The 14,959-nt window shown below is 40.8% G+C and overlaps 1 protein-coding gene across 1 annotated transcript in view; it reads left to right on the top strand.

The window, feature by feature from the left end:
- The first annotated feature begins 1,187 nt into the window (after positions 1 to 1,187).
- LOC137281065 (mucin-2-like) overlaps positions 1,188 to 14,959 on the top strand; it is a 61,577-nt gene continuing 47,805 nt past the window's right edge. The window contains exons 1-4 of the mRNA XM_067812209.1: positions 1,188 to 1,274; positions 2,218 to 2,313; positions 8,867 to 8,980; positions 9,579 to 9,674. Coding sequence (XP_067668310.1) covers positions 1,211 to 1,274; positions 2,218 to 2,313; positions 8,867 to 8,980; positions 9,579 to 9,674 — 370 coding nt within the window. The 5' untranslated portion in view covers positions 1,188 to 1,210. The remainder of the gene's footprint in view (positions 1,275 to 2,217; positions 2,314 to 8,866; positions 8,981 to 9,578; positions 9,675 to 14,959) is intronic.

Here is a 14,959-nt window from a genome sequence, read left to right as displayed (position 1 = left end):
TAATCAAGCTTAACTGAGGCATCTCAGTGAGCCATTACTAAAGTATGTGACACGGAATTTACTAATTTACTTCTTCTTCTTCTTCTTCTTCTCCTTCTCCTTCTTCTTCTCCTTCTCCTTCTTCTCCTTCTTCTTCTCCTTCTTCTTCTTCTCCTTCTCCTTCTTCTTCTCCTTCTTCTCCTTCTTCTTCTTCTTCTTCTTCTTCTTCTCCTTCTCCTTCTTCTTCTCCTTCTCCTTCTTCTCCTTCTTCTTCTTCTTCTCCTTCTTCTCCTTCTTCTTCTTCTTCTTCTTCTTCTTCTTCTTCTCCTTCTTCTTCTTCACGAAGATACAGCTTACGCCTGGACTAGTATAAGCAGCCACACAAAACAGGGAGGCATGCCGTCACGTTATACCTTAGGTCACCTCACCTTTATTCTTCTCCATTGAGACAATTCTGTGACTGCTGATCACATGCTAAAGCATTTCCACTCACATTTAAGATTTTCCGGATGAACACGCTATTACAAATCTCGTAACCAGGAATAACACTGTGATAAATGACTTAGCCCTAGAAACGTACCCTGGTAGCCTTGTCCACAGTTCTTCATTGTTGTGCAAGTGATGATTCAGGATTGGGCGAGTCCTTATTTTATGTCGTTCATGGAAACTAAACGTACCAGGCCAAGCGATTGTGCTTCACAGCATCTCGCCCCGACGGGACATTGTTGACGATACCAATCAGTGGACTGACTGTCTACGCCCGTTAAGAATATTTAAATACCGCCATCATGGAGCTAGAGAACTGAAGACTTGCAGGTTCGTTTTTAGAGGTGAAAGTGGAGGATGTTAGTTTCCCGGGGTTGAGTGTGAATTCTAATGGTTACAACGCATGGTTGATATTACAAGATAACGCCATTTAATCTTGTGTGATCATTACGTAAAATTGAAAGAAATTCAGTCAAAAAAGTCATATACCAAGAAGAAGGAATAAGGAATTTTGATTTTCATAAAAGGCATCCTAGCAAAAAGATAATACTGGAATACATTATGCATACTCAAAATATGAAGTGACACGAAAGATAAACGACCTGTTTGCCATGAGGCACGATTATGATAGCATGGCGCCCGGGGTGAATTATTTATGTTCTTTGTTTAAGTATTGTCGATAACAAAGATTCTTAGCAGACGATATCTGGTTTTGTTCAAGAGCGGATGATTGCCGAAACTCGAAATGGCAGTTGCCCAAACATGTTGTCTTCTTCTAATGCTGTTTCTCACAGGAGTAGATGGCCAAGGTAATGTAAAACCGTTGTGTTTGCTTACTGCATTTGCCAAGGGCGCATTCTTTTGAAGTGAGAACGTGGCAGGTAGATGATAGTTATTGCAGTACATTGTCATTTGGCATCCGTGAAAGATCCTGGTTAGAGATGGTCTTCGGTAACCCATTGTCGTAAGAGACGATTGACGGGATCGGATGGTCAGGTTCGCTTACGTGGTTGACACACACCATCGTATCCCAATTGCGTAGATCGATGCTCATGCTGTTGATCACCAGAGTGTCTGGTCCAGACTCTGTTATTTATAGACCGCTGCTATGAACATCCCTTTTCTTGTAAGACCGTTATAAAAATCCCTAATTTGAAAGTTTAGTCATTATGTACGATGAAATCAGAAATGAAGTATAAACTAGTGCTCAAAAGAAAGTATACAGTGTTTGACTAAACTTCACACATTCCCGGTACCATGTATAAGGTAATCATGAACCATTTGTGAATGAATGGATATTTTAATACTTTTGGCTTTTATTGAATCTGTAGTCTCAGGTGAAGTACTGTTTTTATTTATTTATTTTTGCTGTATAGTCAAGAAGACAATTTCACCAGTATTATTTCACAGACCCGTGAAAATCAGGGTTAGAATAGGCCTTGAGCAACCGATGCTTGTCATAAAAGGTGACTATGCATGTCGAAAGAGGCGACTAACGGGATCGGGTGGTCAGGCTCACTGACTTGGTTGACACATGTCATCGATTCCCAATTGCGCAAATCAATGCTCATGCTGTTGATCATTGGATTGTCTGGTCCAGACTCGATTATTTACAGACCGCCGCCATATAGCTGGAATATTGTTGAGTGCGGCGTAAAACTAAACTCACTCACTACCTCACTATTTCATAAGGTATAATCTGACAACGGTGATCCGCCATTGCATGTATTAATGATTCGTTGTCTGTTTCAGCCTGCACCTTTCCCGGAATCACCTGTGCTGAAAACTGCGACCCAGCAGGAGTTGTATCATCTTTGACTTGTCCAACTGGCCAGGTGTGCTGTGTCTGTAAGTTTTCTTTGATCGTTTCTGAACACCACAACACCAATACCAATAATCAAACCATATGTTCCGGATGACACAGCCCAGTGAATGACGTCATCATGAGCACTGACTGAACATATATGTAAGCAACTGAAACTCGATTGCTCTCATCAGTTTGACCTCCGCCTCCATCCCCCACTGTTTAACTACTATAGGTTGCTGGAGTCCAATTCTAACCCAGAATTTAAAGACTTCCTTCTATTATTTTTTTTGGTTTCCTAGCTTACGTCCGGATTTCAGTCCATTATGAAATATTGAAAAAGGCTTCCTTTGTCAATTTTTCACACCTCTGTGGAGTTGTGTACCTTGATGTCACAAATAAGCAGTGTGCCTCCCCTTGCCACATAATATATGCTGGACAAAAAATGTTAGGGATATTGGTATGTTTATGCTGATATTTTATCAGTATGTCAATGAATACATACATTAGTATTCATAATTTAAAGAATGTTGAAATATCCCTAACTATTTTTGTCCAGTATAATATCAAAGGTTGATCTCATCTCCGGTAGTTAAAATATTGAATCCGTAGTAAAACATAATCTACATAACTGAGTTTGTATGACTCTTACTAAGAGTTAAAACGTCTTTATTTGTTTTAATGTTTATGGGACACAAAGGGATGGAAATGAGACTGAAAATATTACATATATGTGAATGTAGATGGTGTTTGTTGATACGTTTTTAGCTAATAAGATATTATTCTGGATCCAGTGAGCAGAAGGAACTGCACCACCATCATTGGATCCATTTTGATCCATTTGTGTGTTTTATGGTTATTTACTTTATCATAATCTTGTGTGTACTGTAATTCATTTGTGTATAACATTGAGCGATGAGAAACACAGAAAATGCTGTTCTGTGAAGACTTTGTATAGTGTTTCTTTTGTTTGCACACAGATGTTGCATATTTGTGAATATTTGTTTACTCACATGGCTGTGGTTGTCTCTTCTTGAGAAACACAAGTATACGCTACAGTGCGTTTGACTCCATAGGGGACTGAGGAATTGCAACCCAACTCGAAAACTTATAAACCTAAAATACTCAGTGGAACGTTGATCACGCTGGTCATAATGAAAACACAAATTAAGCCACAATTAGTCCCCATCAGGTAGATCGGCTCGCAAGTGAGGTAAACCACTTCGTACCCCCCAAAAAAGACAGTCGATTCTAGGACCTCAATATGGTCAGTCGGATACTCAGCATCCTCGAAATTCAGCAAGGGCACGTAACTCTGACCGCGCCATGCTGCTGTAGACGAGGTTCGATCAGCCGTTTAAACTGCAGTATCGAAACCTTCATTATGAAGATTAGGGCACCGGAACCAGGTAAAAACGTCAGGTGGAGAGTCAACTTCACCTTTATCAAGCAAGTGATGAAGGAAAACCAAGCTGTATGGATACTCAACGTCACTTTCGTCAAGCAATGGTGATGATTCTGATCTCCTGTTCCGAAGTTGGAGCATGATTTCCCATCAGTTTTAGTTTATTTGTCAGTTAACTGATGCATCAGACAGGCCAGCATCTCAGTTAAGATACACCACAGCGCTAGTCGCGTGCCTCTGTGAAGCACTGGGCATTGAGAATATTTGGTGAGAGCATGGGTTTCTGGAGGTTTAGTGACGTGCTAATATCATCCGAAATTATGACGGTTCGCAAGAAATCTGAAGTTATTCATGTACAGAAATTTACCGCAGGGTACTTAAGGTAGCCGGACAATCAAAGAACACTAAACCTAGATGAGTTGAGGGAGAAAGGTTTGGTTCTGTTGGTCCCAGTGGTCTCATTGTGACTCTCAGATATTGCACCTCATGATGCTGTGCACAGCTCAGACGGCAAGACCTAGTGGATTGTTCCTTCAGTATAGACTAACAGCTAGTCTCTGAAATGAACATATTTTACTGAAAAAACGTTCATAGTGAAAACAAATAATATAATGAAGTGGAGCCCTGAGACTTTCTTCATTTTCAGAGCGATATCTGCAGAGCGATAATTTCTTGGAATTTCTCAACACCTGCAAATATTCTTATCACCCATTACTGACACGCCACTGAAGGTGTATGTGAGAGGACCTTTTATTGCCCCCAACATCACCCTACCCAGCCCGACCCCTACTCCCTCTCAGTGTGGTGTGGGCAGTTCATGGGAAGTATCAAGTGTCGCAACCACATAGCTCAGGGTTAGCATCTCTTGAGACTAATGCTATGGCTGGAAATCTGGATGTATCCAAAACTCCAACAAAGATATCAAATATAATTTTTCTGTCAAATCAAAATATTATGTCTGCATTATATACGGCAGTTTGATTGAAATCACATGGAACAGGAGAAAAATGTATATTGGATGTAGTAAGACAGAACCATGTCTTTGATTGAAATGTTTTAGTAACAGCTAACAGGAAATGTTCAACACACACAGTGTGTAGAAAATGTTCACATCAGGTCACTCATATGGACAATACTTTGTGCCGTCTTGTAAAACCCCTTGAAAAGACTGCCATCTATTTGTACCAGTCCTGTGGAACTGAAGTCACAAAACAACTGATCAATGATATGCGATGTTGTACAGATCCTGAAGCAAATATATCCAAGAACGCCCATGCAAGTCTAGAAAATGTGGCAAGTCTAGATTCCCGTAGCTTCTGAAAGTGAAGAAAGTCTCAGTCTCCATTTTATTATGCTATCCTTATTTCTTTTACTATGACCTTTTCCCAGTAAAATATGTTCATTTCAGAGAGTAGTTGTTAGTCTATCGAAGACATTGTGAGTCGAGGGACTCGCTCAGGAAGTTAGTTTTCCAGGAAGAAAGATCAGGAATCTTGGATAAAACCCGACACATGTTGCCTGGTGGTGAGAGGACAGGGCAGGAGGTCTTAGCCAAGGGTGGGGCCATGGGGGAGCTGTCGGGGAGCCTCCCCATGAATTTATACTAAACACCAGTGACAGATAGAGATCAACTGATAATTAATTACTAGCCATATACTGGCTGTGGATTCAGCAGATTGGTACAGACTCTGAAGCTAAATCTAGACTTGCCACATTTTCTAGACTTGCGTGGGCTTTCTTGGATATGTATACTTCAGGGTCTGTACGACAGACTAGATGATGGATCACAAGACATTAATTTTCACGGGACAAAGGACGATAGAAAAAGGGCGTGGCAACAGTTCAACCTGATGGCTACCCCGAAGGGGTACGGTATGGTGACGGGTGGCAAGAGATGCGAGGCGGGCGATGTGCTCTGGTTTCTAACTGTGTGGAGACCATACAGGCCAAGAACGGTGGACACTGCATCAAAGGTACTGAACTCTGCGCAATACGGAGACCATACACACCCATTACTGTGGACACTGCATCAAAGATACTGAACTCTGCACAATACGGATACCATTCACGCCCATTACGGTGGGTTCGGCATCAAAGATACTGAACTCTGCGCAATATGGAGACCATACACACCCATTACGGGAGCTGTAATTAATTTACTTGAGCTACCGACCGATAAAATGCCGAAATATAAAGTATAGATACACCTGCATTTGAAAAATATTCTTGGCAAAGCTCACTTCGTTTTGATCTAAAATCTGAATATTTTCAGATCAGCACCTTGAACAGAATGAAATGCATAGTATTTTGAAAAAGAGCAATATCGGGTGGTATTTTATTGTTTGAAACTGATGAATGTTTCCATATTATGCTATTTGACATACGCTGACCGTAATGCAAATCACAAGGGTACGTTATGATAAGTAATCAGCAAGTAAATATATCATATTTTAAGGAGAATGACTTGTTCAAATGTTTTATGACGTGTTATCAACATTTAAAAATACTCATAGAAACAATTGACAGTTAGTGTGAAATCTGATTGTATATGTTATCACTTACCATAGCAGTAATTGTTGTAGCGACTTTAAGTAAGGTGATTGCTAGCACAAAGTATAACCAGGATTTTCCTAATGTGCACGAGGATAATAAACTCAGCAAACTAAAAACTTGACACTCACTATTTTTCAGATGGTGTTTTGAAACTTTTCTTGACAGAGTTCTTGTTGTGATTATGGTTATGTGCATTGTCAAGGGCATTACGTCACACACTCATTCCACTGGTCGGGCCCATATAGCGAGGGGAGAGCACTGCACGCTAAAATCACGTTTCCACGTGACACAAGCCACGTGACCTATTGATACACGTGTAGTTGATCTCACGGTAGCAGGGTAGACTGTCATCTCAGAAAAGAACACGGTTTTATGGTTAATTATTTGTTAATTTGCTATGCCATGACTGTCAAATATTCAGCGTGAAGGTGCCATTGGCATGCTGAATACGGGAACGCCCGTCACTGTTGTTGCGAGGGTTATGGGATGCAGTCGACAGACCATCCATAATCTCCAGACACGTGTCCATCAAACTGGCACCACAGGTGACCGCCCCCGTCCTGGTCGACCACGTGTGACGACACACGAAGAAGACCGACAGATTGTCTTACGTCATTTGCGTAATCGGTTCGTCGCTGTCACATCCACTGGGAATGTACAGTTTGGAGGTCGAGTGACTGGGTACGATGTCACTTGAGGTGGACCCAGCGAGATTGGAATAGGGTTGTGTTTAGTGACGAATCAAGGTTCACATTAACCTTTGCTGATGGAAGGGTTAGAGTTTGGAGAAGACGAGGAGAACGCAATGCACAGTGTTGCATACAGGAAGTGGATCGATTTGGGGGCGGTAGCATTATGGTTTGGGGTGCTATCGACGGTCATGCTCGATCCCGTCTCATTGTCATCCAGGGAACCCTTAATGCTGCAGCATATAGGGATCAGGTGCTCGTTTCAGAGGTTTTGCCATTCAAGGGAGCTCATGACCCAGGTCTGACTTTCCAACAGAATAACGCCAGACCTCATACGATCAATTTAAGAACAAATTTCCTCAGGAACGGTGGAATCAATATCATGGAGTGGCTCTCAAGGTCTCCGGTGGAACCGATTCCATGACAAACATGATCTGTATGCCATAGCATCTTTAATGACAAGAAAATTGAATACAATCGTTATTTCAAACCCATTTTCCAAAATGTTCACATTATTGACGTTGAAACGAGTGTAAAGTTATTTGTACTCTATACTTATTGTGTTCAGGCAGCGTTTGGTGGAGTGAAGGATAGAAAATGAGATGCATTATGACTTATAAGCCTGTTATCAGAAATTGTGGAGGAAGGTTTGTTATAAGTGGTAGATACTAACCTAAATCACATTTGATAAATTGTTGCTTCAGGATGTGGACTTGCAATGAGTTCACACTTCATATTCAAATCTTACCTCACATCGACATAAATGTCGCTCTCTGGTTAACTGAGCACTCTTTTATTTTCAATGTACTCCACTTACAAGAGAGGTACATTGAAATATACCCGCTGCCAACAGCAGCTCTTTTGGTACTACGTGGTAGAACTTCTTTATCTCGAATAACATTGAATCACTCATGATGCACGGAAATAACCGATGTTTTGCGAATGCAAATCTATGGAAGGGAGAACTCTAGATCTGTTTTTCTTGTGTGGTTAGCAGAATCTAGCGATGGATATGAAAGTATTTGTCTCGGATATAAATAAATACATTTTCATAAAACGTTCAAATGTCCCTTTTATAAGGGAAATTACACCGTGGCGTCACTAAGACAATACCTGCGGGAAAAACAGTAAGACACGAGATTCGAATCGTTTGATTCACACAGATTGGTTGAAGTGTACGATGCAATACCTATGTTTCAAACAGATCAAAATTAACATTGAACTGTTCGGTAAGACAAATACGTTGTTCACTGGTCCATCGGGACCCTGAGTTGATGTACCTTCGATGTGTGTTTATGTTCCCCTTGCCCTTCGGGCACAGGGAACAATATAACCCGAACAGAAGAACACAGAAGGGGAGAAGATAAAGAAACATCGAGTGTACATCAACACATGGTCCTCTGGGGACCAGGGAACAACGTATTCATCTTACCTTACACCTCAGTGATAACTTTGACCTGTTTGAAGCATGGGTATCAGATTGTACACAACCTGTGTGAGTCAAACCATTTTGAATCTTGCATCCTGTTATTTTTTCCAAAGGTCTTTGTAAAGTCACCCCAGTGTAATTTCTCTTCCTAGTATTGACACGCACTAAATTTAAACGTTCTGTCAAAATATATTTCTTGCAATGGGAGGCCAGTCTTGTAGAAGATTTTGCAGACGACATGAGAAAAAAAGATTGAGAGTTATCTCCCTTCCACCTACTTGCAATTTGCGAAACATCGGTAATATCCGTACATCATCCGTGAGTCAATGTTACGCAAGATAAAGACGAATGAGCACGAAGTACCGATTGAGTTAAAATTGGCAACTTGGTGCATTGTAATGCACCTCGCTTGTAAGCAGGGTACACTCTGTGTGTGTGTGTGTGTGTGTGTGTGTGTATGTGTGTGTGTATAAATAAAATAATGATGAAGTGCTGTATTGACGTGTCATGTGCTGTTTCAGCGTCCAGCGTGTTACCTACAACAACTACAACAACAACAACTACAACCACAACAACCACTACAACTACAACGACAACAACTACAACCACAACAACAACTACCACTCCAGCATCAAGTAAGTGTAATGAAAAAGTGGTGAAATGTAAGCATATGATTATGATTATGCTTGTAATCGACGTATTTGTCAGTCTGAGGGAGGGATGCTGCATGCTGCGTTCCAAAGCCAATTTGCGCAGATGATGTCTATCTCTGGATTGTCTGACTAAGAGCTGAAATGAGTGCCACGTTAAGCAACCAACACGTCGTATGCTTCTTTGAGCCAACATCGTGTTCTTCCTGTGCTTCTTGTGTGAAACTCACCACTGTGTCACGATTACACTTTCAGCAGTATTATTTCACAGAATCGTGAAGGTCCGGATTAGAATAGGACTTAAGCAACCCATGCTTGTCATAAACGGCGACTATGCTTGTCAAAAGATCAGGTTATCAGGCTTGCTGACTTGGTTGACACATGTCATCGATTCCCATTTGCGCAAATCAATGCTCATGCTGTTGGTCACTGGATTGTCTCGATCATTTGTACCACCGCCATATAGCTGGAATATTGCTGAGTGCGGCGTGAAACAAAACTCCCTCCCTCACTATTTCATAAGCTATATTCTGACAACAGTGACCTGCCATTGCAAGTATTAATGATTCGTCGTCTGTTTCAGCCTGCATCTTTCCCGGAATCACCTGTGCTGGAAACTGCGACCCAGCAGGAGTTGTATCATCTTTGACTTGTCCACCTGGCCAGGTGTGCTGTGTCTGTAAGTTTTCTTTGATCGTTTCTGAACACCACAACACCAATACCAATAATCAAACCACATGTTCCGGATGACACAGCCCAGTGAATGACGTCATCATGAGCACTGACTGAGCACATATGTAAGCGATTGGAACTCGATGGCTGGCATCAGTTTGACCCCCATCCCCATCCCCCACTGTTTAACTACTACAGGTTGCTGGAGTCCAATTCTAACCCAAGATCCAAAGGCTTCCCTCTATTATGTTTTTGGTTTCCTTGCTCCCGTCCGGAAGATTCAGTCCGACATGAAATACTGAAAAATGTTTCCCTTGTCAATTTTACAGACCTCTGTAGAGTTGTGTACCTCGATGTCACAAATAAACATTGCTCTTCCCCTTGCCACATAATATATACTAGAAAGAAAAGTTAGGGATATTGGTGTATTTATGATTGATATTTTATCAGTATCTCAATGAATAAATACATCAGCATTGATAATTTCAAAATTTTCAAATTGATACATTTTTTAGCAAATAAAATATTATTCTCGATCCAGTGATGGAACTGCACCACCATCATTGGATCCATTTTGATCCATTTGTGTGTCTTATGGTTATTTACATGATCACATAATTGTGCGTACTGAAATTAATTTGTTTGTAACATTGGGCGAAACACAGAAAATGCTGCTCTGTGAAGATTTTATAGGACTTCAGTTTGGTCAGTCTGATAATCAGCATCCTGGAAATTCAGCAAGGGCATGTAACTCTGATCGCGCCATGCCACTGTAGATGAGGTTCGATCAGCTGTTTAAACTTCAGCATTGAAACCTTCATTAGGAAGAATACAGCACCGGAACCATGCAAAAACGTCAGATGGAGAGTGTTTGCACGTAAATCCAATCACATATCAAAGTTTGCCGCTAATCTTGAACAGCGTTTAGTGGAGTACTTTTGCATGTATTGGTAGCAAAAGGCATCACATAATATTGATATAAGCCTTCTGGGGTAACCAATGCTGATACTTGTTTTCGCTGTCTCTTAACGGGATCTGCCAGTATCCCTTCAGTAAATCAAATTTGCTCACATACGTAGCTTTTCCTATCCTATCAATACAATCATCAATCCTTTGCATTGGATAGGAATCATATTTAGAGAGAGCATTAACTCGTTTGTAGTTATTACATAGTCGAACACTACCTCCAGCTTTAGGTACAAGGATACATGGTGAACTCCAAGCACTATTGCTGGGTTTGATGATGTTATTGTCCAACATGTAGTGTATCTCTGTTCTAAGTTGTGCTAATTTGATTGGATTCATGCGATAGGCATGTTGCTTGACAGGCATTGCCTCCCCTACATCTATGTCATGATAGATACAGTCTGTCCTAGAGGGTACATCTGGAAATAAATGTGAGTACTCATGAATTAATACCTCCAGTTTTATCTTCTGTTCACGATTCAAATGTGATAACTTAGCATCTAGATTGTTTAAGACATCTGAGTTACTAAGCTTCAGATCAGGTTCTTTGCTTTTGGTACCAGAGTCTCCAGCCAATGTATCATTCTCAGTTATTTCTACTGTGTTTATTGTGTTAACACCCACAGTCTGTGGTACATTTTCAGCATGCCTATCAAAGTATGGTTTTATCATATTGATATGACAAACTTCTCTTGGACTTCCTTTGATCTGGAGTTTCTATTTCATAATCTGTGTCACTCACTTTCCTGCGCACAAGATATGGGCCATAGAACCTAGCACTAAACGGATGTCCTGGTATTGGTAGCAGGTTAAGTACCTTGTCACCTGCTGCAAACACTCTATTTTGTGCTTTGGTATCATACCAGGTTTTCATCCTTTCCTGGCTACCCTGCATGTTCTACAAGCTAATGCTACAAGCCTTAGTAAACCTCTCTTTGAAGTTTGAAACATAATCAAGGAGATTGATTTCGGTATGCTCATCTAGCCACTTCTCCTTCAGGAACTTTAATGGTCCCCGAACTGTCTGCCCAAAGACTAACTCAAAATGACTGAAACCTAGGGATTGCACTGATTCCCTAGCTGCAAACAACACATATGGAATCCCCTCGTCCCAATCTTTCTGATTGTCCTCACAATAAGCCTTAAGCATATTCTTTAGAGTTTGATGGAACTGCTCAAGAGCACCCTGCGACTCAGGATGATACGCACTCGAACTGTACTGAGTGATACCTAATTCATTCATATCCTGCTGAAATATCCCAGACATGAAGTTAGATCCCTGATCTGACTAGATTGACTTTGGCAACCCTACTAGAGTGAAGAACTTAATCAGTGCCTTGACAACAACAGGAGTCCTAACGTTCCTCAAGGGAATAGCTTCGGGAAAGCGTGTAGATGCACACATTATTGTCAACAAATAGACATTTCCTGTCCCTGTGCGAGGGAGGGGTCCAACACAATCTATTATAACCCTGCTTCAAGTGTTGGAATAGGTTGCAAAGGATATTTTGCTATCTTCTGGTTCGATTTACCGACCATTTGACAGGTGTGACATGTTCTACAGAATTGTTTGACATCTTTCTGAATTCCTGGCCAATAGGAATGTTTTAAGATCTTTTGATAGGTCTTGTTAACCCCTAAATGCCCTGCCAGTAGAGAATCATGACCAAAGCTGGGAATCTTATGTCTATACATTGGTGGAATAACAATCTGGTGCAACATTTTCCTTTCCGCATCTGCTGGACTATCTGGTGGTCTCTACTTCCTCATCAAAACATCTGCAAAACATAGTAACACACTGCCTACCTGTGACTATCTTTCTCAGAAACGGCTTTGTTTCTAAGCAACTTATGTTCTGGATCCATCTTCTGTTTTTCAATAAATTTCTCCCTGGTAGCATCACTAATTGGTTCCTCAGAAAAAGTGAACTTAACAGTAGGTCTATTTCCGTTAGAAACAAATCTGTCCTCTTTATCAGTTTCATCCCCAATACTATGACTGAAAGTTGTCACTCCTTCAGTTTCATCAAGTTTACTGATAAAAGTCTGAGATAAATCAATTTCCCTGGATCTAGGAATGTCAGTCTTTCGTTGGCACTTTGCTTTCTACTATATCATAGGCCTAGTAACTGCACAAGAAGGGTATACACTTAACTCTTCTCTAATCTCCTGCTTTTCACACGGTATCTCACTCATCTTAGGTAGATCAGCTACAACCTTATCTTCTGCAATATGATCCTGTCACCAAATCTGATTTCAAATGGACTTCACGAAGAGGTGCCTTCATGTAACAACCAATTCCCCGCATGAGGACACTGGTTCCCGTGTAGGTAGTCTCAGAAAATGGTAACTCATCTTCTAGCATATGAGTCTGGAGGGCTCCAGTATCTCTCAAGAGATCTACAGGTTTTGAGACTGACCTATCACTAACTAAGGACACCACTCCTTTAGACATGAAAGGAGAATAACCCTTTCCAAAGGCGAGCTTGTCTACTGGCACATCTTCAACCTTCACTTGATGTGATATCACTGAGGCAAGGGCATGGGGCAGCTGTTCACTCTGAGATTTGTTCTTCAATTTCCAACACGTACTTAACAAATGTCCCTTATTCTTACAGTAAAAACAAACTGGCCCTGAACTCATCATTCCTGCTGAAGAATTTCCCATGTGCTGAACTAAGCGTTCTAGTTTCTGAATATCTAACTGTCTTGATCTCAATTCCCTTTCTGTCTGCTCTTTCTCTTTCTGGACCTCTAACTCCATTAAAATATTTTTTTTCACTCTTGACTTCTGATTTAGGTTCAAGGCTGTCATGTAAAGTATTTTCATCCACTAGGATCAATGTCAACCTGAACATATTTGCTACCTGTATTACTTCAGATTTCTTCAATGCAAGGATACCTTCAGCATTAATTGTCTGTACAGCAAATTACGTCATGATATTTTTGTGAGCTTAAGTCAGTCGCAATTTTCACCAAAATATCATGCTCGTGAAAATTTAATGATTCCTACCTCCAGCTTTAGCTGAAGCTGAACTCCTTGTAATACGATGTACAGTGGATTCGGCATCAAAGATACTGAACTGTGTGTAATGCGGAGACCATACACGTCCATTACGGCGGACAGTGTATCAACATTACGGTGGACAGTGTATCAAAGATACTGAACTCTGCGCAATGCGGAGATCATACACGCCCATTACCGTGGACACTGCATCAAAGATACTGAACTCTCTGTAATACGGAGACGATGCACGCCCATTACGGTGGACACTGCATCAAAGATACTGAACTCTGCATAATACTGAGACCACATAGGCCTATTACGGCAGCTGTAATTAATTTACTTGGGGTTGACCAATACAATGCAGAAATATAAACTATAGATACACCTGCATTTGAAAAATATTCTTGACAAAGCTCACTTCGTTTTGATCTAAAATCTGAATATTTTCAAATCAGCACCTTGAACAGAATGAAATGGATAATATTTTGAAAACGAGCAATATCGGGTGGTATTTTATTGTTTGAAACAGATGAATGTTTCCATATTATGCTATTTGACGTACGCTGACCGTAATGCAGATCACAAGGGTACGTTATAATAAGTAATCAGCAAGTAAATGTACTTTATCATAAGGAGAATGACTTGTTCAAATGTTTTATGACGTGTTATCAACATTTAAAAATACTCATAGAAACAATTGACAGTTAGTGTGAAGTCTGATTTTATATGTTATCACTTACCATAGCAGTAATTGTTGTAGCGACTTTAAGTAAGGTGATTGTTAGCACAAAGTATAACCAGGATTTTCCTAATGTGTACGAGGATAATAAACTCAGCAAACTAAAAACTTGACACTCACTATTTTTCAAATGGTGTTTTAAAATTTTTCTTGTTGTGAATATGGTTAAATGCATTGTGAAGGGCATTACGTCACACATTCATTCCACTGGTCGGGCCCAAATAGCGAGGGAAGAGCACTGCACGCTAAAATCACGTTTCCACGAGACACAAGTCACGTGACCTATTGATACACGTGTAGTTGATCTCACGGTAGCAGGGTAGACTGTCATCGGTTTTATGGTTAATTATTTGTTAATTTGCTATGCCATGACTGTCAAACATTCAGCGTGAAGGTACCATGGGCATGCTGAATACGGGAACGCCCGTCACTGTTGTTGCGAGGGTTATGGGATGCAGTCGACAGACCATCCATAATCTCCAGACACGTGTCCACCAAACTGGCACCACAGCCGACCACCCCTGTCCTGGTCGACCTGGTCCATGTGTGACGTCACACGAAGAAGACCGACAGATTGTCTT

The sequence above is a fragment of the Haliotis asinina genome, chromosome 4, assembly GCF_037392515.1.
Source record: "Haliotis asinina isolate JCU_RB_2024 chromosome 4, JCU_Hal_asi_v2, whole genome shotgun sequence".
NCBI lineage: Eukaryota > Metazoa > Mollusca > Gastropoda > Lepetellida > Haliotidae > Haliotis > Haliotis asinina.
Note: the sequence above shows the minus strand (reverse complement) of the source record. Positions and strands in the feature narration are given on the sequence as shown.